General features: G+C 42.7%; 1 protein-coding gene across 2 annotated transcripts in view; it reads right to left on the minus strand.

Annotated features, from left to right (window-relative positions):
• The window catches only part of larp4aa (La ribonucleoprotein 4Aa), a 34188-nt gene that overhangs the window by 5560 nt on the left and 3288 nt on the right, over positions 1-25340 (minus strand). Inside the window, exons 2-12 of one of the 2 annotated variants that reach the window (XM_063014920.1) lie at positions 5429-5555; positions 5180-5323; positions 4535-4616; positions 4304-4440; positions 3825-3928; positions 3629-3739; positions 3481-3534; positions 3178-3387; positions 2183-2286; positions 1744-1785; positions 110-313 (exon numbers count right to left, since the gene is read on the minus strand). In XM_063014920.1, the coding sequence (XP_062870990.1) occupies positions 110-313; positions 1744-1785; positions 2183-2286; positions 3178-3387; positions 3481-3534; positions 3629-3739; positions 3825-3928; positions 4304-4440; positions 4535-4616; positions 5180-5323; positions 5429-5555 (1319 nt within the window). The remainder of the gene's footprint in view (positions 1-109; positions 314-1743; positions 1786-2182; positions 2287-3177; positions 3388-3480; positions 3535-3628; positions 3740-3824; positions 3929-4303; positions 4441-4534; positions 4617-5179; positions 5324-5428; positions 5556-25340) is intronic. The other variant, XM_063014921.1, reaches the window with a different exon arrangement.

The raw sequence follows: 25340 nt of genomic DNA on the forward strand, positions 1-25340 counted from the left end.
ATTACAGGGCAGACAGGCACCAGGGAGGTGCTGAATAGAAAGGCACTCAAGTCTCTCAAGTACTTTAGGTCCTGACCCAGTCCTAAATATACAAATTCCTAAGACACACCTTCCCCGTCCAGCCACTAAGCTATCGTCACTCGGTTCGGTGGAGATGCTCAGATGTTGGAAGGAAGAGCTCAGCTCAGAGGCGCCTAGTAACGGCCCAGTGCTGGCAGGTGACTGCGGACTGCGAAGCGTGTCCACCACGGACACGGGGGATACAGTGGACGCCAGTCCGTCGTTACCTCTCGTCTGGGGCTTCACGTGGTTCCTGTGCAAACAGAAGTCTGCATGAGATACAACTACAGCAGGTTTTACAGCAGGGCATGAAACACCATCTGAGGCAGCATGCAGTAACTACCTAACAAAGATGTTTAGAAGCAAAACAACAGCTGCATTTCCCCTGCAGTGTGCTCATTTTGACTTCTAAAGAGCAAATTGCTGGATCAAATCACTTTGTTCGGGGTAAATTAAATATATCAGCACTAAACGTGCGAATAACAAGGTGTTTTTTTGGGGTTTTTTTTAGTCAAATGTTAACACACTAGGCCAGGGCCCCCAAAAGCTCGAGTCCAACCTGTTACTTTAAAACAGGGGTGTCCGATCTTACCCACACTGGACACACAAAAGACCAGGCCCTGATTTCACACCAATTCAACATGTGAAATCAGATTTATTTGTGCGTGGTTGGTATGGAAAACTCGCAGGCCCTTTGTGCATATGACAGGACACCACTGTTTATAAACTTCACCAAAAGCACATGAGACGATGACAATCCAAACGGTTAGTTGCAATGGTGGGAAATGTTATTTAGACTAAGCAGAAACTTTTAATAAATGACTCTGGCTTGTGACCAACATTTGGACTGCTGTGGTGGTTTATTTCAGCATTACGTTTCCACTGTAGCAACATTTTTCAGAAAATCTCCTGAAAAACTAATAAACTTCAGGCACGCTTCTAACTGAGCAACCGAAAACAATGAGAGTTAAGCTTGGGATGCTTACAATTACTGAGTACCCGCAACTCTTCTCAAAAATGATGAATCCGAACTCTATGAACTCTATGAGCATTTAGCAGACACCTTTATTCAAAATGACTTACAGTACTGTGACAGTATACTGTCTAAGCAATTGAAAGTTAAGGGCTTTGCTCAAGGGCCCAACAGTGGCAACCTGGCAGTGGTGGGGCTTGAACCAGCGACCGTGTGATTACTAGTCCAGTACCTTAACCACTAGGCTACAACAAGAATAAAGTAAACAGATATAATATCATATATCTAATATAAAATAATAAGATGCATTAACTTTCAATATTTGATTATATGGATGCCTTTAAGGAGCAGTATGATGTATTGTTCAAATTAAATTTAGAAAACCTAAACCTCTATTTCACCCTCTGTCAAGTGTTGCTAAAATTTCTGCCGAATAGTTTAACATATACAATGATCTCAATTTCAAAGCAAAATAACAGAATTGCAAAGCAGGGCTTTTTATACCTGGACAAGACTGCGGTCCTCTATATAAGCACGGCAAAGCCAACATTTAGGTGATGGTACAATCAACACTATAGATAGCATTAAGCCAGAAACGTTGAGGTTTAGTTCTGACACAGAACAGAACATGATGATCACCGGATGGTTGAGTTAAATTTGAAACATGAAAAGAATGGAGCGATGATTAGGCGTTATGTTTACAAATGTACCTGAAGGTATTTATTACATTCTTTCTTGAATAGAGTGGGACGCTGTGGGGACAATAAGAAAACCAGGGTGAAGAAATTAAATTAAATTCTTTGAAGAAACTGAAAATAGCTTGGAAACAGTTTCCAAAAACTTCTTAATATATTATAAACCAGTAACATTTAGTAACATATAATTTCATATTTATTTATTGATTCATTTTTAATCCTGGTGTTATTTTAATCAGGGTCATGGATTCCAACACAGGGCACTCACTCGTATACTAATCCACTAAAGTTGACACAAAAACTAGCAAATCAAATCTAAAATATGTAAGAAGAGAGACCTCAACAAAATCTAACAGCATCAGACCTATTCATGACCCATAGCAGAAAACTATTAGTGCTACTCCTGCTACTAAATATTAAAGATAGTGTTATGAAAAAGTTTAAAAAGACAAACCGGTTTCTGCTGAAGGGGCGACCAATGTTAAGAGAATTGGATCCAGTTTTGTAGTGTCCGGGCGAGCTAAACCCATTGACAAAACTGCTGTTTGGAAACGGTGCCTGTGGTACAAAGAAGAAACTCGTGGTGGTCAAAGTGGAACAAACTTTAATATACACTATTTGGTCAAAAGTATGTGGACACCACATTTTACACAGCCTTTTCTAATATTACAAACAGAAGTCATAGAATTTACATTTGTGGCATTGAGCAGACGCTTTTATCCAAAGCGACTTGCAATTATGAGTGAATAGAGTTTGAGCAATTGAGGGTTAAGGGCCTTACTCAGGGGCTCAACAGTGGCAACGGCGAGGTTTAAACATTTACATTTTCTGCATTTAGAAGACGCTCTTATCCAGAGCGACTTACAGAACCTTCAACCTTGTGATTACTAGTCCAGTGCTTTAACCACGGAGCTCCACAGCCACAATAACTGCCAGTAGAAATCGCTGCTGATGGGAGATTTTTCTGTTTGGTTGCACTTGTAGATGATTGGATGCACTTTTTAACTGCATTCCCCATTTTAATACGGAAGGTTACACAAACAGATAAGCAAAATCTATACTAGTAAACACTTTCATTGTCAGTATATTATATATACACCTTCATATCGCTCAGGGATGCTGTTATTTAAGTTTAAAGAAATTAGCAGACGCTTTTATCCAAAGCAACGGACAACTGTCTGAATACAATTTGAGCAATTGAGAATTAAAAGGACCAACAGTGGCAACTTGGCTGCAGTGAGGCTTGAACCAACAACCTTTTGATTACTAGTCCAGTGCTTTAACCACTTTTGATGTTTTTTTTTTTAAACTAAGCAACAGCAGCTTGCAGAGAACGGGATACATTTATCAGAGGAACTTAATAACACATTAAGATCAGTGAATAATTAACTTTAATAGTGGCATCATTAGAAACAGACCTGCTGAGTACAAAGCTCAAAAACCATTTACCAGTGGAGTCTCAAAGTATGGGGTCGGAGAAGGTGTCCAGGTGGGAGGGACGATGCCGTAGAGGTACTGCTGCTGATGGCTGTAGATGGGCTGCATGAAGAGCGGCGAGTTGTACTGAGACTGTGTGTGTGACTGCTGCGGGTACACACTGCAGTCCAGGCTGCGGTAGCCGTTCTTTGCGAAGCAAGTATTGATGGCTTTTATCCTAGCCTGTGCACAACCGAGAGAACAAAGGAAATGAGCAATAAGTAAACAAAAGTCATTTAAAAAACAATAAACAACTCTAATAACACAAAACCTTACCATGATTGGTTTTCCCTGAAATGTTTTGACTTCTTCTCTCAAGTATCTGTACGCCTGTGGAGAAAAATCAGTACTTTAATTTAATTTAAGAACAAGTGCAAATGTGATTTGTATATATACAAACATACTTTACATACTACAACTTTACCTGTTGAGCATCTGTATCTGACTGGAAAGTAATGTACCAGTTATTGTTGTGAGCAAACTCCACACTTATGACCTTCGGACAGTTGTCATTCTTGAACAAGGCCTCCACCTCCTAATAAGAGCACACAGATTCAGCAGGTATAAACCAGGAAACAGAAATACTTTGTACATCTACACCTTTATAATGCTGTTATTACCTCCACAGGGGTCGTTTCTGGGACCTCTCGCAAAATGATGATGCAGCGTTTGTGGTTTGGTCGCACTTTTTCTCCTTTGTCATCCACTTGGACCATAGGAGATGCTGAACGTGATACAAAAACAGTAATTAATAGAACAATCAATAAAGAAATGCTTATAAAGGCCTAGTTTTATTAAATTGTACAACTGAGGGCGTCACTTTGAGTTACAAAGTGAGCAAAGGCTTTATAAATTATTTATTTATTAAGATTTTAACATCACGTTTTACCCACTTTGGTGACATTCATGACAGGACAGACGGTAGTTACTGGTTACACAAGATTCTTCAGTTCAAGTGTTTAATGTCAATGTTGGTCATTTCACAATGCAATGAGCTTTAATCCTATGTAGGGATTTAACCCACAGAGTCAACAGAAAACATGATAACCATGTGATTTAAGACAAATATGTCACCGATTATATTTAAACCTCAACTTACATCTTAATACATCCAGGATCAGATCCATATCCGTGGTCAGAACCTTAATTCCTTCCATGCTGGCGATAGTCCAAATTGGTACAAACTGGTCACTGTCCATTTGAGATATCAGGTAAAGATCCTTTGATAGGTTTTCCCTGTAGATAAAGGTGGTCAATGAATAAAAAGGAGCAGGAAACACAAAACTGTACACTTACAACCTGAACAAGAAAGATCTGAAATCTCACATACCTGGAGAAACAGAATTCCAGCTCTTTTTTAAGAGACTCACGCAAGCTTTCTGCAGAGAGAGGTTCCTCAGGCAGCTTGGACTCTGTGTACAAGAAACAAACACAGAGGGAGAAAAGTTTGGTTAACGTGTGACAAAATGCTCATTTATTTATTTAATTAGTTAGTTATTTTAGTTATATTCACGACAGGAAGGGTGGATCATTGTTGTTCTCTAAATGCGCTCTTTTATTTGTTTGTTTTTATAATGTCGATATCACATTTATGATATTCATGACAGGGATCTGTGTTTTATGCTAGTTTTAATGGTCTTGTATTATATATGTTGTTTTATTTCTGTATTATCATGGGTGAGCGTTTCTTTTCATGTATTGGACATGTGTTGTCTTCCTCCGTTATACTCTGGACATTCGTTCAGGACATTTTCTCCTAGTATTAAGTGTTAATGTGTCAATCTGGAACGGCCTATTCTACATCTAGTGTAGATAACTTGATAACATTTTAGCTTGGTTAAAGATTTGTGTCATAGTATTTGACATTGTTAGAGATTGTTAAAAAGAAGTATTCTGCAGGGAAACAAAATGCTCAACACTACTCTCTACAATCTGTATTAGTTACTCAAAACACCCATTAATAATTAATACTAACCATTATCCCCGGTCAGAGGTTCACATACAGACAGGCTAGAGTCAGGAGGATCCATGCCATTGACTAAACCATCTGCAGGGGCAGTAGTGTCGTTGTCCATGAGAACGGGAAAGCCGGCTGTGTAAGGTTTACAACCCGCAGACACTGAATAAACACAATAAGCACAAAGCAATGACACCTATTTCAGGATAAAGCACCAAGCAGCAAGGATTACTGAAGATAGAGACAACACCATGACTTGTAGATTACCTTCAGTTATGTTAGGCTGGGCCCAGGAAGAGGAGTCAGTGCCATCCACAGAAGCTTCAGTGGGTACAGCAGGCCTTTCCTGCCACACTTTGGCATTAGGGTTCAAACCGGCTCCTTTCGAGGTCACCTGTAAACACACAGGACACTTATTATCAACTTATGTGATTATTAACATGAAGCAAAATACGTCAAAACACAAATATGTGTGCTTGGGCAGTGCAGCCATCCAGCACGCTAGCACACCACTGTGAAGTGTTTAAACTGTTGAGTTGTAATCTCTGCAGAGTCTCCTAAGCCACCAACCAGGCCAGTTGGCTGTGTTTGAGGAAGGTACGGTCGGACTGGGTCACCCTAGGCCAAATCCATTGTCCGTATAGGTGCCGGCCTGTCGGTAGCAGGTAGGTGTGCTAGGGTGTTTTACCGCTGCACCACCAGAGCACCTGATGACCCAGTTTAAAACTGACAGGTGAACATGTGAAGGACACTTTGGGCCCCTGGGATATTTAGCCATATTTTTCTCTAAATGAAAAGAATCAAGGCAAAGCACCCAGCATGTTTACTTACAAATGCAGTTCAAGTACGAAAGACTGCATTTAATATATTGAATGATAATTTAAGGGGTTATAAAAAGAAAGATGGAAGTGTGTTCCAAAGAGTCATTGTTTTTCACTTCCCTTTTAATCTGTACTGTTTTACTGTTTCAGAGTGATTAGAGCAGAGTAATGATTACTTACTGCAGCCTAAATTAAACAGAAAAAAATACTGTCAACTTAATATTATAAAGAAGTGCAAGCCATTCAAATTTAGACTCACAAGAGCTTAACTAATGATTTATGTAAACTAGCGTGTGAAAAAGGTGTGGGCGTAGCAAGCTTATTTTCTGTTTCTTCTTCTCCTTCTTTCGGCAGCTCCCTTCAGGGGTCGCCTCAGGGGATCATTCATTTCTACCTTGTCCTGTCCTGAACGCCAACCTAGTGCATGTCCTCCCTCACCTTGTCTATTTACTTTTCTCTAACAGGAATGATATAGTATTAGTAAATACAGACAATTCACAAAGGCACTTTGTTAAAAGTTCATTTTAAATATTAATCTAAGCTTGAGATAGAAATCGAAATGCTTAAACATGCTGATCATGCATTTTACATAACAAGCCACTTACTAACTAACATTTCAGGTTTTCTTCATTTGAACACCTAAAAAGAGCCACAAATTTCAATAAAAAAAAAAAAAAAATCCTTTTAAATGACAGTACTTAAGAGAACAGCCACACCAAAGCATTTGCTCACTTCACCTTTAGGAAAACCTAGTGCACTTACTCAGGCTATTGTCTCTGAATGTGCTATGGCACCACACCTCTTGTTTGGTGTGTGAATGGATTACAATTTTACTGTGAAAATAAATGAAACAGGTTTCACTGGTTGTGTGAACAACACGCTGTAGCTGAAAGACTGGCGTACTATTTGTCTCACTAAGAGAAAACAACTTTACGTTAGCCTATGGAGAATGTAGACAGCCTACAAGGAAACCTGGACAACAAAAGCCTACTTCTTAGTGTTTGTAATTAAATGCAGAACATAATTTAAGCATTTAGATTTTCTAACACCTGGTTAACCGACATTGTTATTCCACATCATCTCTAATTATATTAGCTACTGACTGGTAAAATACACATTCACACTTGTTACTGTTTAACGTTAGTCACATTAAGCTTTATTTATTTAATGAAGCCTAGAGCCTTGTTGGCATGAAATTCAGTGAACTGTTTGTTTTAAAGATTTGTTGATTAAAAATTAACCATCAACTAATGACAATCAAGGTTAAAACAATTTGGCAAAACTTCCATCACTTATTTCATCTGTCAGAATGTTTTATATTAAAAGTTAATTAATGATGCACGCTGGAAGCCATCCATCGATAAAGTTATTTAAACAGACAAAGCTGCTTTTCCTACCTAATATTTCCTAAACTGAGTTGGCATGTATGTAACCCATAGCATACTTTAGGCAAAAGATTTCACTCTATCTATAACAAAAGGTTTAAATGGTGGTTTAAAAGTGAATGTAGTTTCTCTAGGACTTAGTTTACAGTAAAACATACATGTTGCATGGCACTAGCACTTTCAGTCTTAGTGTTTCTTGAACAGAAACACTAAAACAGCAAACTAGGCTCACACAGCATGTGATGCATCACGGTGTTGTTTCTTTCACCAAACCAAGTCCCAAATGGTTTCTTTCCATTTACTTCTGTACCCCATAGTGTACAATATTAGTGGCATCTACACATTACTCATTATGTGACCTATCTGACATCATTTAGGATTTTTGTCTGACAATAGTGCAAATAAAAGTCTATGTACTTTAGTTTCCTGCCAGCATATTTCATAAATATTGAATTTCTCAAGGGAAAACTGACCATACAAAAATAGATTTTCTTTATTAAGTGTTAACTTAAAATGATATGTAATAGAATTGGGAATGTGTGCACATGTGCAGAGTTTATGCATTTCAGCATTTCCACAAAGCAATTTTTTGTATCTATAGTAAAACAAAACATCAGACTGTCTGAACAAAACTCCATTAGTGTTATCCACAATCCTTACAGCACAAATTGACTTTTTCACTAAAGTAGTACTTTATTACAGAAAATTTAACAATACAAATGTATCATCCCCTTATTCCAGTTCACACTTCTAAGTTTGGGCACTTTAAAGAGGCTCTTATGCAAAAATTAATAAAAAATGTGACACATTACAACCCAAGCAGTATAGGGCCCCAACAGTGGAAACCGGTCAGTGGTAAGACTTTAAATAAAGTGTTAAGATAATTGGAAGGTCACTGGTTAAACACTCAATTCAAATAAAGAAAATTTATTTATAAGAACACTGTGCATTTGTTTTAACAAAAATATCTTTCCCAAATGAGCAACACATGCACACCCAGCCATGCATGTGATATAAAAAAAAGTCATGTTTAAGACCAGACCACCTTCGCCCATTGCTCCATGGTCCAGTTCTAATGCTCATGTGTTAATTGTAGGCATTTTTGCTGGTTGACAGGGGTCAGCATGGGCACAACTGCAAAATGCACTGTGCGCTCTGAAAACTTTCTCAGTGTTCCATTGTAACACATGCTCAAAAGACTCTGAATAGATGGATTTAATCCACTCATCAAAAGCTTAAGTCAATAAATTTGCAGCAATTCTTCACTTATTATAATTATGACCATACCACGAACTTAAGAGTCAACCATTCACTCAAATTGTCATGCTGATTATATTAAAGTGCAAAACAGACTCAATTTCACAGTGGTCTCAGACTTTTGTGTGTGTGTGTATATATATAGGTAGGTGATTTAGGCAGTTTATGGTGATCAATGGAAGCAATCAGCAGAATGTGATGCTGAAATATTTATTGGCAGGTACATGTCAGTGGGGACGCAAAACTAATCAGCCACCTGCTCCATAAAAAGCTTCAGTTTCTCTACTATAACAACTCATTAGAAAAATATTATATTACTATTATATTATATTATATTATATTTATTGTTCAAGCCTGATGGGACAAATTTAAATAAGTGTTGTATAGGAACTGGGTTCATTAATTAGGCCTGAATGGATGGATTTTTAAAGTAAAAGCACATCTAAACAGGACACAAATATAAACAGATACTAAATTCAGTCCATGAATCTATATATACACATAAATGCATTTAAATTCAGGACTTTAAACTTGATTTACTAGTAAAGTGTTCTAGACGGCCCTTTCACAAGAAAGCACACAGGCCGCTAATGTAGCTCGACCCTGCTAATGTCAGCCTAAATACAATGATTATAACCACCATTTTAAGTAATTAAACCTGACATAACGCTATTTTGAATTATACAGAGGCTAACAACACCTCACTGATTTTTTTATTAAGTTACACGGGTTGTTGCCTCACAAAACCGGCTGCAACTGAAAGAGAGATATAAACTACCACTAGCTGCCTAGCATCGGTTGGTTTAATAGTTAAACCGGATTACCGAAAGTGGACACTGACTATTTAGCATCTACAATGTTTATAATGCATATTAAGGTCTTCAAAAGCACAGGGTTACTTTATAATGGCTGAAAAAACAACTCATTTATTGGCGACAGACACGCTCCCACCTGCACTGTTTGCTTATATTTATTTATTTTAAACTAACTAGCATATAAATGTCATGTAGATGAGTTAACACTAGGTAAAGGTGCGTTACACAAACTGACGTTACAAAAGGGTTCTGTAGTGCTGTAAACAAGTATCAATATAATGTGAAAAATTACTGAGCATTTAATTTGATTTAATTTTAAAACATGTAATAACTTTAATTTATTTTTTCATATAGTAGTGAATAAATACAATGCAAACAGTTCATGTACTGAACATGCACCTCAATGCATTTAAAATGAAGCTTTGCCCAAACTGGAGCTTCTTTAACTATCAGGGAGCTTTGTGTCAATATTAAGACTTTTATGTATTTAAATTATTTAAATCTAATAATAAATGCTATATCCTTCACCTCCTGTTGCACATGTGTCCTCTTGCGCCTTTATGTATTTTGTCCTTAATCTATTTTATTTAAATAAGCTGTACTAGTTGAAATAATCAGTATAATTGTGTGGTACTAAAGGAATCTTAAATAAAACGTAAATCAATAAGTAATTTAGTAAAATACAGTTTGTTGGAAATATCTAATACCGGCTGGGCGTCTACATTTACATTTTCGTCATTTAGCAGACGTTTTTATCCAAAGCGACCTACAGTACTGTGACAGTATAAAGTCTACTCAATTAAGGGTTAAGGGCCTTGCTCAGGAGCCCAACAGTGGCAACCTGGCAGTGGTGGGGGCTTGAACCAGCAAGCTTTCGATTACTAGTCCAGTCCAGGGCTACAACTTCCCACACAGAAATGATCGGCTATGTGAGAAGGGAAAGCATACAAGCATACAAGCATACAAAACTGGTGCTTTTTCACCCTTTTTACGGCTTTACTAAACTTGGATTGCATTAGGCTTAAGCTTTTACCAATGACGAATAGACCGATACGTCAACCACAACAATAATAAGGCACTACGAGCCATGTGGCTTCTTTTGGCCAAACTGGTGATTTACCAAGGTACAGCTCTATTGGCTCAACACTTTGCCAGATATGCATCAATGGAAAGCCCTAATGTGTCATATATACATATACAGATGTACAGTACTGCAATGATATATCTCTCTTACTGATGAGATGTCTAGCCCAGGCATGAGGGTGTTAATGTCATTTAGAGAAGCATGTTGCCTAACTACATGGGATAACTTGGGCTAATAAATAAATTAGTTTGTTTAATTATAGATTCCTATCTCAGGTAATTTCCAGATGTGGGCATAGGAATTACAGTTCTGTTATACACTGTTTCTAACTGTTTGGACTTTATGTAATGGACAGATAAATATTGGCTTGGGCACTCAAGACATCCACATTTACCCCAACTATTAAATCTAAATAAAAGATTATATAGCCATAAATTAGGTTTAATTATAAGGGAAACACAATGAATGTGTTAATGGCAGTGGTGCTTAGTCTGACATGACAACTGCACATCACTGCCTGACAGTTTGGCTTGTACAGATCATTGTGTAAGTTGCTTTGGATAAGAGCGTCTGCTAAATGCTGAAAATGTAAATATGATTTATAAAAGCATAATGTTCAGGTGCTGGGGTCTAACGTGCTGGATGGGAATTCACCTCTTTACTGCTGCCACAGTGAGGAATATGGAGAAAATATCATGTTCCTATGTGTGTACTAAGGCTTTTTGTAAGATCTTTTTGATATTAAGTTTTTAATTATTAACATTGAGAAAACGTTTGGGTGGACTGTTGAGGGAACGTTTGGGTGGACTGTTGAGGGAACGTTTGGGTGGACTGTTGAGGGAACGTTTGGGTGGACTGTTGAGGGAAAGTTCATGAAGGAACGTTGAGGGAACGTTCGGGTAGATTGTTGAGAAAACGTTTGGGTGGTCTGTTGAGGAAACGTTTGGGTGGACTGTTGAGAAAAAGTTTGGGTGAGGCAACGTTGGGGGAACGTGGGTGAGGCAACGTTGGGGGAACGTTCGTGGGGGAACGTTGGCGGAACGTTCGTGGGGGAACTTTGAGGGAACGTTCGTGGGGGAACGTTGGGGGAACGTTCGTGAGGGAACGTTCGTGAGGGAACGTTTGGGTAGACTGTTGAGAAAACGTTTGGGTGGACTGTTGAGGGGACGTTTGGGTGGACTGTTGAGGGAACGTTTGGGTGGACTGTTGAGAGAACGTTTGGGTGGACTGTTGAGGGAACGTTTGGGTGGACTGTTGAGGGAATGTTTGGGTGGACTGTAGAGAGAACGTTTGGGTGGACTGTTGAGGGAACGTTTGGGTGGATTGTTGAGGGAACGTTTGGGTGGACTGTAGAGAGAACGTTTGGGTGGATTGTTGAGGGAACGTTTGGGTGGATTGTTGAGGGAACGTTTGGGTGGACTGTAGAGAGAACGTTTGGGTGGACTGTTGAGGGAACGTTTGGGTGGATTGTAGAGGATTGTTGAGAAAACGTTTGGGTGGATTGTTGAGGGAACGTTTGGGTGGATTGTTGAGGGAACGTTTGGGTGGATTGTTCAGGGAACGTTTGGGTGGATTGTTGAGGGAACGTTTGGGTGGATTTTGGGTGGATTGTTGAGGGAACGTTTGGGTGGATTGTTGAGAAAACGTTTGGGTGGACTGTTGAGAAAACGTTTGGGTGGATTGTTGAGGGAACGTTTGGGTGGATTGTTGAGGGAACGTTTGGGTGGATTGTTGAGGGAACGTTTGGGTGGATTGTTGAGAAAACGATTGGGTGGACTGTTGAGAAAACGTTTGGGTGGATTGTTGACAGATGTACAGTACTGCAATGATATATCTCTCTTACTGATGAGATGTCTAGCCCAGGCATGAGGGTGTTAATGTCATTTAGAGAAGCATGTTGCCTAACTACATGGGATAACTTGGGCTAATAAATAAATTAGTTTGTTTAATTATAGATTCCTATCTCAGGTAATTTCCAGATGTGGGCATAGGAATTACAGTTCTGTTATACACTGTTTCTAACTGTTTGGACTTTATGTAATGGACAGATAAATATTGGCTTGGGCACTCAAGACATCCACATTTACCCCAACTATTAAATCTAAATAAAAGATTATATAGCCATAAATTAGGTTTAATTATAAGGGAAACACAATGAATGTGTTAATGGCAGTGGTGCTTAGTCTGACATGACAACTGCACATCACTGCCTGACAGTTTGGCTTGTACAGATCATTGTGTAAGTTGCTTTGGATAAGAGCGTCTGCTAAATGCTGAAAATGTAAATATGATTTATAAAAGCATAATGTTCAGGTGCTGGGGTCTAACGTGCTGGATGGGAATTCACCTCTTTACTGCTGCCACAGTGAGGAATATGGAGAAAATATCATGTTCCTATGTGTGTACTAAGGCTTTTTGTAAGATCTTTTTGATATTAAGTTTTTAATTATTAACATTGAGAAAACGTTTGGGTGGACTGTTGAGGGAACGTTTGGGTGGACTGTTGAGGGAACGTTTGGGTGGACTGTTGAGGGAACGTTTGGGTGGACTGTTGAGGGAAAGTTCATGAAGGAACGTTGAGGGAACGTTCGGGTAGATTGTTGAGAAAACGTTTGGGTGGTCTGTTGAGGAAACGTTTGGGTGGACTGTTGAGAAAAAGTTTGGGTGAGGCAACGTTGGGGGAACGTGGGTGAGGCAACGTTGGGGGAACGTTCGTGGGGGAACGTTGGCGGAACGTTCGTGGGGGAACTTTGAGGGAACGTTCGTGGGGGAACGTTGGGGGAACGTTCGTGAGGGAACGTTCGTGAGGGAACGTTTGGGTAGACTGTTGAGAAAACGTTTGGGTGGACTGTTGAGGGGACGTTTGGGTGGACTGTTGAGAAAACTTTAGGGTGGACTGTAGAGAGAACGTTTGGGTGGACTGTTGAGGGAACGTTTGGGTGGACTGTTGAGGGAATGTTTGGGTGGACTGTAGAGAGAACGTTTGGGTGGACTGTTGAGGGAACGTTTGGGTGGATTGTTGAGGGAACGTTTGGGTGGACTGTAGAGAGAACGTTTGGGTGGATTGTTGAGGGAACGTTTGGGTGGATTGTTGAGGGAACGTTTGGGTGGACTGTAGAGAGAACGTTTGGGTGGACTGTTGAGGGAACGTTTGGGTGGATTGTAGAGGATTGTTGAGAAAACGTTTGGGTGGATTGTTGAGGGAACGTTTGGGTGGATTGTTGAGGGAACGTTTGGGTGGATTGTTCAGGGAACGTTTGGGTGGATTGTTGAGGGAACGTTTGGGTGGATTTTGGGTGGATTGTTGAGGGAACGTTTGGGTGGATTGTTGAGAAAACGTTTGGGTGGACTGTTGAGGGAACGTTTGGGTGGACTGTAGAGAGAACGTTTGGGTGGACTGTTGAGGGAACGTTTGGGTGGACTGTTGAGGGAACGTTTGGGTGGACTGTTGAGGGAACGTTTGGGTGGACTGTTGAGGGAACGTTTGGGTGGACTGTAGAGAGAACGTTTGGGTGGACTGTTGAGGGGACGTTTGGGTGGACTGTTGAGAAAACTTTAGGGTGGACTGTAGAGAGAACGTTTGGGTGGACTGTTGAGGGAACGTTTGGGTGGACTGTTGAGGGAACGTTTGGGTGGACTGTTGAGGGAACGTTTGGGTGGACTGTTGAGGGACCGTTTGGGTGGACTGTTGAGGGAACGTTTGGGTGGACTGTTGAGGGAACGTTTGGGTGGACTGTTGAGGGAACGTTTGGGTGGACTGTAGAGAGAACGTTTGGGTGGAACGTTTGGGTGGACTGTTGAGAGAACGTTTGGGTGGACTGTTGAGGGAACGTTTGGGTGGACTGTTGAGGGAACGTTTGGGTGGACTGTTGAGGGAACGTTTGGGTGGACTGTAGAGAGAACGTTTGGGTGGACTGTAGAGAGAACGTTTGGGTGGATTGTTGAGGGAACGTTTGGGTGGATTGTTGAGGGAACGTTTGGGTGGATTGTTGAGGGAACGTTTGGGTGGACTGTTGAGAGAACGTTTGGGTGGACTGTTGAGAGAACGTTTGGGTGGACTGTAGAGAGAACGTTTGGGTGGACTGTTGAGGGAACGTTTGGGTGGATTGTTGAGGGAACGTTTGGGTGGATTGTTGAGGGAACGTTTGGGTGGATTGTTGAGGGAACGTTTGGGTGGACTGTAGAGAGAACGTTTGGGTGGAACGTTTGGGTGGACTGTTGAGAGAACGTTTGGGTGGACTGTTGAGGGAACGTTTGGGTGGACTGTTGAGGGAACGTTTGGGTGGACTGTTGAGGGAACGTTTGGGTGGACTGTTGAGGGAACGTTTGGGTGGACTGTTGAGGGAACGTTTGGGTGGACTGTTGAGGGAACGTTTGGGTGGACTGTAGAGAGAACGTTTGGGTGGACTGTTGAGGGGACGTTTGGGTGGACTGTTGAGAAAACTTTAGGGTGGACTGTAGAGAGAACGTTTGGGTGGACTGTTGAGGGAACGTTTGGGTGGACTGTTGAGGGAACGTTTGGGTGGACTGTTGAGGGACCGTTTGGGTGGACTGTTGAGGGAACGTTTGGGTGGACTGTTGAGGGAACGTTTGGGTGGACTGTTGAGGGAACGTTTGGGTGGACTGTAGAGAGAACGTTTGGGTGGAACGTTTGGGTGGACTGTTGAGAGAACGTTTGGGTGGACTGTTGAGGGAACGTTTGGGTGGACTGTTGAGGGAACGTTTGGGTGGACTGTTGAGGGAACGTTTGGGTGGACTGTAGAGAGAACGTTTGGGTGGACTGTAGAGAGAACGTTTGGGTGGATTGTTGAGGGAACGTTTGGGTGGATTGTTGAGGGAACGTTTGGGTGGATTGTTGAGGGAACGTTTGGGTGGATTGTTGAGAAAACGATTGGGTGGACTGTTGAGAAAACGTTTGGGTGGACTGTTGAGGGAACGTTTGGGTGGATTGTTGAGGGAACGTTTGGGTGGATTGTTGAGGGAACGTTTGGGTGGATTGTTGAGGGAACGTTTGGGTGGACTGTAGAGAGAACGTTTGGGTGGACTGTTGAGGGAACGTTTGGGTGGATTGTAGAGGATTGTTGAGAAAACGTTTGGGTGGACTGTAGAGAGAACGTTTGGGTGGATTGTTGAGGGAACGTTTGGGTGGATTGTTGAGGGAACGTTTGGGTGGATTGTTGAGGGAACGTTTGGGTGGACTGTTGAGAGAACGTTTGGGTGGACTGTAGAGAGAACGTTTGGGTGGACTGTTGAGGGAACGTTTGGGTGGATTGTTGAGGGAACGTTTGGGTGGATTGTAGAGAGAACGTTTGGGTGGACTGTAGAGAGAACGTTTGGGTGGATTGTTGAGGGAACGTTTGGGTGGATTGTTGAGGGAACGTTTGGGTGGACTGTAGAGAGAACGTTTGGGTGGACTGTTGAGGGAACGTTTGGGTGGATTGTAGAGGATTGTTGAGAAAACGTTTGGGTGGATTGTTGAGGGAACGTTTGGGTGGATTGTTGAGGGAACGTTTGGGTGGATTGTTGAGGGAACGTTTGGGTGGATTGTTGAGGGAACGTTTGGGTGGATTGTTGAGGGAACGTTTGGGTGGATTGTTGAGAAAACGTTTGGGTGGACTGTTGAGAAAACGTTTGGGTGGATTGTTGAGGGAACGTTTGGGTGGATTGTTGAGGGAACGTTTGGGTGGATTGTTGAGGGAACGTTTGGGTGGATTGTTGAGGGAACGTTTGGGTGGATTGTAGAGAAAACGTTTGGGTGGCTTGTAGAGGATTGTTGAGAAAACGTTTGGGTGGATTGTTGAGGGAACGTTTGGGTGGATTGTTGAGGGAACGTTTGGGTGGATTGTTCAGGGAACGTTTGGGTGGATTGTTGAGGGAACGTTTGGGTGGATTGTTGAGGGAACGTTTGGGTGGATTGTTGAGGGAACGTTTGGGTGGATTGTTGAGGGAACGTTTGGGTGGATTGTAGAGAAAACGTTTGGGTGGATTGTAGAGGATTGTTGAGAAAACGTTTGGGTGGATTGTTGAGGGAACGTTTGGGTGGATTGTTGAGGGAACGTTTGGGTGGATTGTTCAGGGAACGTTTGGGTGGATTGTTGAGGGAACGTTTGGGTGGATTGTTGAGGGAACGTTTGGGTGGATTGTTGAGAAAACGTTTGGGTGGACTGTTGAGAAAACGTTTGGGTGGATTGTTGAGGGAACGTTTGGGTGGATTGTTGAGGGAACGTTTGGGTGGATTGTTGAGGGAACATTTGGGTGGATTGTTGAGGGAACGTTTGGGTGGATTGTAGAGAAAACGTTTGGGTGGATTGTTGAGGGAACATTTGGGTGGATTGTTGAGGGAACGTTTGGGTGGATTGTTGAGGGAACGTTTGGGTGGATTGTAGAGGATTGTTGAGAAAACGTTTGGGTGGACTGTTGAGGGAACGTTTGGGTGGATTGTTGAGGGAACGTTTGGGTGGATTGTAGAGGATTGTTGAGAAAACGTTTGGGTGGACTGTTGAGGGAACGTTTGGGTGGACTGTTGAGGGAACGTTTGGGTGGATTGTAGAGGATTGTTGAGAAAACGTTTGGGTGGACTGTTGAGGGAACGTTTGGGTGGACTGTAGAGGATTGTTGAGGGAACGTTTGGGTGGATTGTTGAGAAAACGTTTGGGTGGATTGTAGAGGATTGTTGAGAAAACGTTTGGGTGGACTGTTGAGGGAACGTTTGGGTGGACTGTTGAGGGAACGTTTGGGTGGATTGTAGAGGATTGTTGAGGGAACGTTTGGGTGGATTGTAGAGGATTGTTGAGGGAACGTTTGGGTGGACTGTTGAGGGAACGTTTGGGTGGATTGTAGAGGATTGTTGAGGGAACGTTTGGGTGGATTGTTGAGGGAACGTTTGGGTGGATTGTTGAGAAAACGATTGGGTGGACTGTTGAGAAAACGTTTGGGTGGATTGTTGACAGATGTACAGTACTGCAATGATATATCTCTCTTACTGATGAGATGTCTAGCCCAGGCATGAGGGTGTTAATGTCATTTAGAGAAGCATGTTGCCTAACTACATGGGATAACTTGGGCTAATAAATAAATTAGTTTGTTTAATTATAGATTCCTATCTCAGGTAATTTCCAGATGTGGGCATAGGAATTACAGTTCTGTTATACACTGTTTCTAACTGTTTGGACTTTATGTAATGGACAGATAAATATTGGCTTGGGCACTCAAGACATCCACATTTACCCCAACTATTAAATCTAAATAAAAGATTATATAGCCATAAATTAGGTTTAATTATAAGGGAAACACAATGAATGTGTTAATGGCAGTGGTGCTTAGTCTGACATGACAACTGCACATCACTGCCTGACAGTTTGGCTTGTACAGATCATTGTGTAAGTTGCTTTGGATAAGAGCGTCTGCTAAATGCTGAAAATGTAAATATGATTTATAAAAGCATAATGTTCAGGTGCTGGGGTCTAACGTGCTGGATGGGAATTCACCTCTTTACTGCTGCCACAGTGAGGAATATGGAGAAAATATCATGTTCCTATGTGTGTACTAAGGCTTTTTGTAAGATCTTTTTGATATTAAGTTTTTAATTATTAACATTGAGAAAACGTTTGGGTGGACTGTTGAGGGAACGTTTGGGTGGACTGTTGAGGGAACGTTTGGGTGGACTGTTGAGGGAACGTTTGGGTGGACTGTTGAGGGAAAGTTCATGAAGGAACGTTGAGGGAACGTTCGGGTAGATTGTTGAGAAAACGTTTGGGTGGTCTGTTGAGGAAACGTTTGGGTGGACTGTTGAGAAAAAGTTTGGGTGAGGCAACGTTGGGGGAACGTGGGTGAGGCAACGTTGGGGGAACGTTCGTGGGGGAACGTTGGCGGAACGTTCGTGGGGGAACTTTGAGGGAACGTTCGTGGGGGAACGTTGGGGGAACGTTCGTGAGGGAACGTTCGTGAGGGAACGTTTGGGTAGACTGTTGAGAAAACGTTTGGGTGGACTGTTGAGGGGACGTTTGGGTGGACTGTTGAGAAAACTTTAGGGTGGACTGTAGAGAGAACGTTTGGGTGGACTGTTGAGGGAACGTTTGGGTGGACTGTTGAGGGAACGTTTGGGTGGACTGTTGAGGGAACGTTTGGGTGGACTGTTGAGGGAACGTTTGGGTGGACTGTTGAGGGAACGTTTGGGTGGACTGTTGAGGGAACGTTTGGGTGGACTGTAGAGAGAACGTTTGGGTGGACTGTTGAGGGGACGTTTGGGTGGACTGTTGAGAAAACTTTAGGGTGGACTGTAGAGAGAACGTTTGGGTGGACTGTTGAGGGAACGTTTGGGTGGACTGTTGAGGGAACGTTTGGGTGGACTGTTGAGGGAACGTTTGGGTGGACTGTTGAGGGACCGTTTGGGTGGACTGTTGAGGGAACGTTTGGGTGGACTGTTGAGGGAACGTTTGGGTGGACTGTTGAGGGAACGTTTGGGTGGACTGTAGAGAGAACGTTTGGGTGGAACGTTTGGGTGGACTGTTGAGAGAACGTTTGGGTGGACTGTTGAGGGAACGTTTGGGTGGACTGTTGAGGGAACGTTTGGGTGGACTGTTGAGGGAACGTTTGGGTGGACTGTAGAGAGAACGTTTGGGTGGACTGTAGAGAGAACGTTTGGGTGGATTGTTGAGGGAACGTTTGGGTGGATTGTTGAGGGAACGTTTGGGTGGATTGTTGAGGGAACGTTTGGGTGGACTGTTGAGAGAACGTTTGGGTGGACTGTTGAGAGAACGTTTGGGTGGACTGTAGAGAGAACGTTTGGGTGGACTGTTGAGGGAACGTTTGGGTGGATTGTTGAGGGAACGTTTGGGTGGATTGTTGAGGGAACGTTTGGGTGGATTGTTGAGGGAACGTTTGGGTGGACTGTAGAGAGAACGTTTGGGTGGAACGTTTGGGTGGACTGTTGAGAGAACGTTTGGGTGGACTGTTGAGGGAACGTTTGGGTGGACTGTTGAGGGAACGTTTGGGTGGACTGTTGAGGGAACGTTTGGGTGGACTGTTGAGGGAACGTTTGGGTGGACTGTTGAGGGAACGTTTGGGTGGACTGTTGAGGGAACGTTTGGGTGGACTGTTGAGGGAACGTTTGGGTGGACTGTAGAGAGAACGTTTGGGTGGACTGTTGAGGGGACGTTTGGGTGGACTGTTGAGAAAACTTTAGGGTGGACTGTAGAGAGAACGTTTGGGTGGACTGTTGAGGGAACGTTTGGGTGGACTGTTGAGGGAACGTTTGGGTGGACTGTTGAGGGAACGTTTGGGTGGACTGTTGAGGGACCGTTTGGGTGGACTGTTGAGGGAACGTTTGGGTGGACTGTTGAGGGAACGTTTGGGTGGACTGTTGAGGGAACGTTTGGGTGGACTGTAGAGAGAACGTTTGGGTGGAACGTTTGGGTGGACTGTTGAGAGAACGTTTGGGTGGACTGTTGAGGGAACGTTTGGGTGGACTGTTGAGGGAACGTTTGGGTGGACTGTTGAGGGAACGTTTGGGTGGACTGTAGAGAGAACGTTTGGGTGGACTGTAGAGAGAACGTTTGGGTGGATTGTTGAGGGAACGTTTGGGTGGATTGTTGAGGGAACGTTTGGGTGGATTGTTGAGGGAACGTTTGGGTGGATTGTTGAGAAAACGATTGGGTGGACTGTTGAGAAAACGTTTGGGTGGACTGTTGAGGGAACGTTTGGGTGGATTGTTGAGGGAACGTTTGGGTGGATTGTTGAGGGAACGTTTGGGTGGATTGTTGAGGGAACGTTTGGGTGGACTGTAGAGAGAACGTTTGGGTGGACTGTTGAGGGAACGTTTGGGTGGATTGTAGAGGATTGTTGAGAAAACGTTTGGGTGGACTGTAGAGAGAACGTTTGGGTGGATTGTTGAGGGAACGTTTGGGTGGATTGTTGAGGGAACGTTTGGGTGGATTGTTGAGGGAACGTTTGGGTGGACTGTTGAGAGAACGTTTGGGTGGACTGTAGAGAGAACGTTTGGGTGGACTGTTGAGGGAACGTTTGGGTGGATTGTTGAGGGAACGTTTGGGTGGATTGTAGAGAGAACGTTTGGGTGGACTGTAGAGAGAACGTTTGGGTGGATTGTTGAGGGAACGTTTGGGTGGATTGTTGAGGGAACGTTTGGGTGGACTGTAGAGAGAACGTTTGGGTGGACTGTTGAGGGAACGTTTGGGTGGATTGTAGAGGATTGTTGAGAAAACGTTTGGGTGGATTGTTGAGGGAACGTTTGGGTGGATTGTTGAGGGAACGTTTGGGTGGATTGTTCAGGGAACGTTTGGGTGGATTGTTGAGGGAACGTTTGGGTGGATTGTTGAGGGAACGTTTGGGTGGATTGTTGAGGGAACGTTTGGGTGGATTGTTGAGGGAACGTTTGGGTGGATTGTTGAGAAAACGTTTGGGTGGACTGTTGAGAAAACGTTTGGGTGGATTGTTGAGGGAACGTTTGGGTGGATTGTTGAGGGAACGTTTGGGTGGATTGTTGAGGGAACGTTTGGGTGGATTGTTGAGGGAACGTTTGGGTGGATTGTAGAGAAAACGTTTGGGTGGCTTGTAGAGGATTGTTGAGAAAACGTTTGGGTGGATTGTTGAGGGAACGTTTGGGTGGATTGTTGAGGGAACGTTTGGGTGGATTGTTCAGGGAACGTTTGGGTGGATTGTTGAGGGAACGTTTGGGTGGATTGTTGAGGGAACGTTTGGGTGGATTGTTGAGGGAACGTTTGGGTGGATTGTTGAGGGAACGTTTGGGTGGATTGTTGAGGGAACGTTTGGGTGGATTGTAGAGAAAACGTTTGGGTGGATTGTAGAGGATTGTTGAGAAAACGTTTGGGTGGATTGTTGAGGGAACGTTTGGGTGGATTGTTGAGGGAACGTTTGGGTGGATTGTTCAGGGAACGTTTGGGTGGATTGTTGAGGGAACGTTTGGGTGGATTGTTGAGGGAACGTTTGGGTGGATTGTTGAGAAAACGTTTGGGTGGACTGTTGAGAAAACGTTTGGGTGGATTGTTGAGGGAACGTTTGGGTGGATTGTTGAGGGAACGTTTGGGTGGATTGTTGAGGGAACATTTGGGTGGATTGTTGAGGGAACGTTTGGGTGGATTGTAGAGAAAACGTTTGGGTGGATTGTTGAGGGAACATTTGGGTGGATTGTTGAGGGAACGTTTGGGTGGATTGTTGAGGGAACGTTTGGGTGGATTGTAGAGGATTGTTGAGAAAACGTTTGGGTGGACTGTTGAGGGAACGTTTGGGTGGATTGTTGAGGGAACGTTTGGGTGGATTGTAGAGGATTGTTGAGAAAACGTTTGGGTGGACTGTTGAGGGAACGTTTGGGTGGACTGTTGAGGGAACGTTTGGGTGGATTGTAGAGGATTGTTGAGAAAACGTTTGGGTGGACTGTTGAGGGAACGTTTGGGTGGACTGTAGAGGATTGTTGAGGGAACGTTTGGGTGGATTGTTGAGAAAACGTTTGGGTGGATTGTAGAGGATTGTTGAGAAAACGTTTGGGTGGACTGTTGAGGGAACGTTTGGGTGGACTGTTGAGGGAACGTTTGGGTGGATTGTAGAGGATTGTTGAGGGAACGTTTGGGTGGATTGTAGAGGATTGTTGAGGGAACGTTTGGGTGGACTGTTGAGGGAACGTTTGGGTGGATTGTAGAGGATTGTTGAGGGAACGTTTGGGTGGATTGTAGAGGATTGTTGAGGGAACGTTTGGGTGGACTGTTGAGGGAACGTTTGGGTGGATTGTAGAGGATTGTTGAGGGAACGTTTCCTCCTCATGGGAGGAAACCCACGCAGACATGGGAAAAACATGCAAACACAGAAAGGACACAAACCCCTTTACATGGAAATCAAACCCAGAACCTTCTTGCTGAGGCGACAGTGCTACCCACCGAGCCACAATGCCGCCATGTTTTGTAAAATAATAATTATAATAATTATAATGCAACAAGCAGATAGATCCACATGTACAAAAAACAGCAATTGTATGTGGTTTTAATGTTCAATAGTTCCGTCATTCATGATATAATTAATAATAATGTATTTCAAAAAACTTCAAAATAAAAAAAGCGGCTTTTTCTAAATGAGTTTGTACACCTACCTTGTATTGGTAAGCCTTAAATCTCATAAAAATCAATTGTCAGCTGCTAAAAATGAATTTAAATAGCATTTAACTAGACTGTGTTAATCGAACAATGACTTCTTTGTTGGTTATCAGTTGATCATTACTACTGTATCACTGCTGAAAAAGTCCATGCAATGTATTGAATAATGTGTGTGATTAGTTTAAGCAGAAAGTATTCATCCATTATTATGACTTGGATGGAGATACATTTTGTAGAAAAATTAACACTGAAGTCTACATAGCTTTAAATGGTTAAAAAAAAACCAAAAAAAAACATGAGCTAGATTACGCATTCAAAAAGAATATGATGAAATACAAGCTCGTGTCCCTCTCAGCCAACTGGGTTTGCTCACTAGGCAACAAAGCCTCCCATTGTTGCTGCGAGCTCGCTCATCACTAGCTACATAACCGTGTTAAAACCTACAAATCAAAATTCAATTCAAAAGCAAAAAGCTGTCAGTAATACAAGGCAGGCCTATTAGATTCAAAACAAATCATCGGATCGTTTGCTTTCCAAGAACGTAGAGAGAAAAAAAAAATCATTCGCCGAGTGTTGCTTTTCTGCCAACAGCCTGTGTAACGAGCTGGCTCGGTAGCTCCAAACCACTTTTAAAGAATGCACGCCTAGCAAGAGGCCTCTTTAAAGAGACTGAGACGAACAGCGTGGACCATCTTATGTCCTTCAAGTCAGGAAAGAGTGTCAGCACGCTGGGTTTCAACTCTATAAAGTCATTACCATATTCAGAGAGAAAGCCAAAACAAACATGAGCACAGTGGGTTTCAATCAGCGGTGACTGAAGCGTCTTGAAGGTCACGAGGTTTTGTTCTCGAGGGTGCAAATATAAAAGAAAGATTCTCTGCTGATATGAGGATTAGTATAGAAACCCAACGTCCAGCTAATGATATCTAACAGGAAGGTCCAACACAACGGCAAAGCGTTTTATATATATATATATATATATATATATATATATATATATACATACAGGGGTTGGACAAAATAACTGAAACACCTGTCATTTTAGTGTGGTAGGTTTCATGGCTAAATTGGACCAGTCTGGTGGCCAATCTTCATTAATTGCACATTGCACCAGTAAGAGCAGAGTGTAAAGGTTCAATTAGCAGGGTAAGAGCACAGTTTTGCTCAAAATATTGCAATGCACACAACATTATGGGTGACATACCAGAGTTCAAAAGAGGACAAATTGTTGGTACACGTCTTGCTGGCGCATCTGTGACCAAGACAGCAAGTCTTTGTGATGTATCAAGAGCCACGGTATCCAGGGTAATGTCAGCATACCACCAAGAAGGACAAACCACATCCAACAGGATTAACTGTGGACGCAAGAGGAAGCTGTCTGAAAGGGATGTTCGGGTGCTAACCCGGATTGTATCCAAAAAACATAAAACCACGGCTGCCCAAATCACGGCAGAATTAAATGTGCACCTCAACTCTCCTGTTTCCACCAGAACTGTCCGTCGGGAGCTCCACAGGGTCGATATACACGGCCGGGCTGCTATAGCCAAACCTTTGGTCACTCGTGCCAATGCCAAACGTCGGTTTCAATGGTGCAAGGAGCGCAAATCTTGGGCTGTGGACAATGTGAAACATGTATTGTTCTCTGATGAGTCCACCTTTACTGTTTTCCCCACATCCGGGAGAGTTACGGTGTGGAGAAGCCCCAAAGAAGCGTACCACCCAGACTGTTGCATGCCCAGAGTGAAGCATGGGGGTGGATCAGTGATGGTTTGGGCTGCCATATCATGGCATTCCCTTGGCCCAATACTTGTGCTAGATGGGCGCGTCACTGCCAAGGACTACCGAACCATTCTGGAGGACCATGTGCATCCAATGGCGGTGCCGTGTATCAGGATGACAATGCACCAATACACACAGCAAGACTGGTGAAAGATTGGTTTGATGAACATGAAAGTGAAGTTGAACATCTCCCATGGCCTGCACAGTCACCAGATCTAAATATTATTGAGCCACTTTGGGGTGTTTTGGAGAAGCGAGTCAGGAAACGTTTTCCTCCACCAGCATCACGTAGTGACCTGGCCACTATCCTGCAAGAAGAATGGCTTAAAATCCCTCTGACCACTGTGCAGGACTTGTATATGTCATTTCCAAGACGAATTGACGCTGTATTGGTCGCAAAAGGAGGCCCTACACCATACTAATAAATTATTGTGGTCTAAAACCAGGTGTTTCAGTTATTTTGTCCAACCCCTGTATATATATATATATATATACTCCCCTCCAAAAGTATTGGAACAGTGAGGCCAATACCTTTATTTTTGCTGTAGACTGAAAACATTTGGGTTTGACATTAAAAGATGAATATGAGACAAAAGATCAACATTTCAGCTTTTATTTCCAGATATTTACATCTGGATCTGATACACAGTTCAGAAGATACAGTGGGGTCAAAAAGTATTGAGTCAGCCACTGATTGTGCAGGTTCTCCTACTTAGAAAGATGAGAGAGGTCTGTAATTTTCATCATAGGTACACTTCAACTATGAGAGACAAAATGAGAAAAAAAAAATCCAGGAAATCACATTGTAGGATTTTTAAAGAATTTATTTGTAAATTATGGTGGAAAATAAGTATTTGGTCAATAACAAAAGTTCAACTCAGTACTTTGTAACATAACCTTTGTTGGCAATGACAGAGGT

This window comes from Trichomycterus rosablanca, chromosome 19 (genome assembly GCF_030014385.1).
Source record: "Trichomycterus rosablanca isolate fTriRos1 chromosome 19, fTriRos1.hap1, whole genome shotgun sequence".
NCBI classification, from domain to species: Eukaryota; Metazoa; Chordata; class Actinopteri; order Siluriformes; family Trichomycteridae; genus Trichomycterus; species Trichomycterus rosablanca.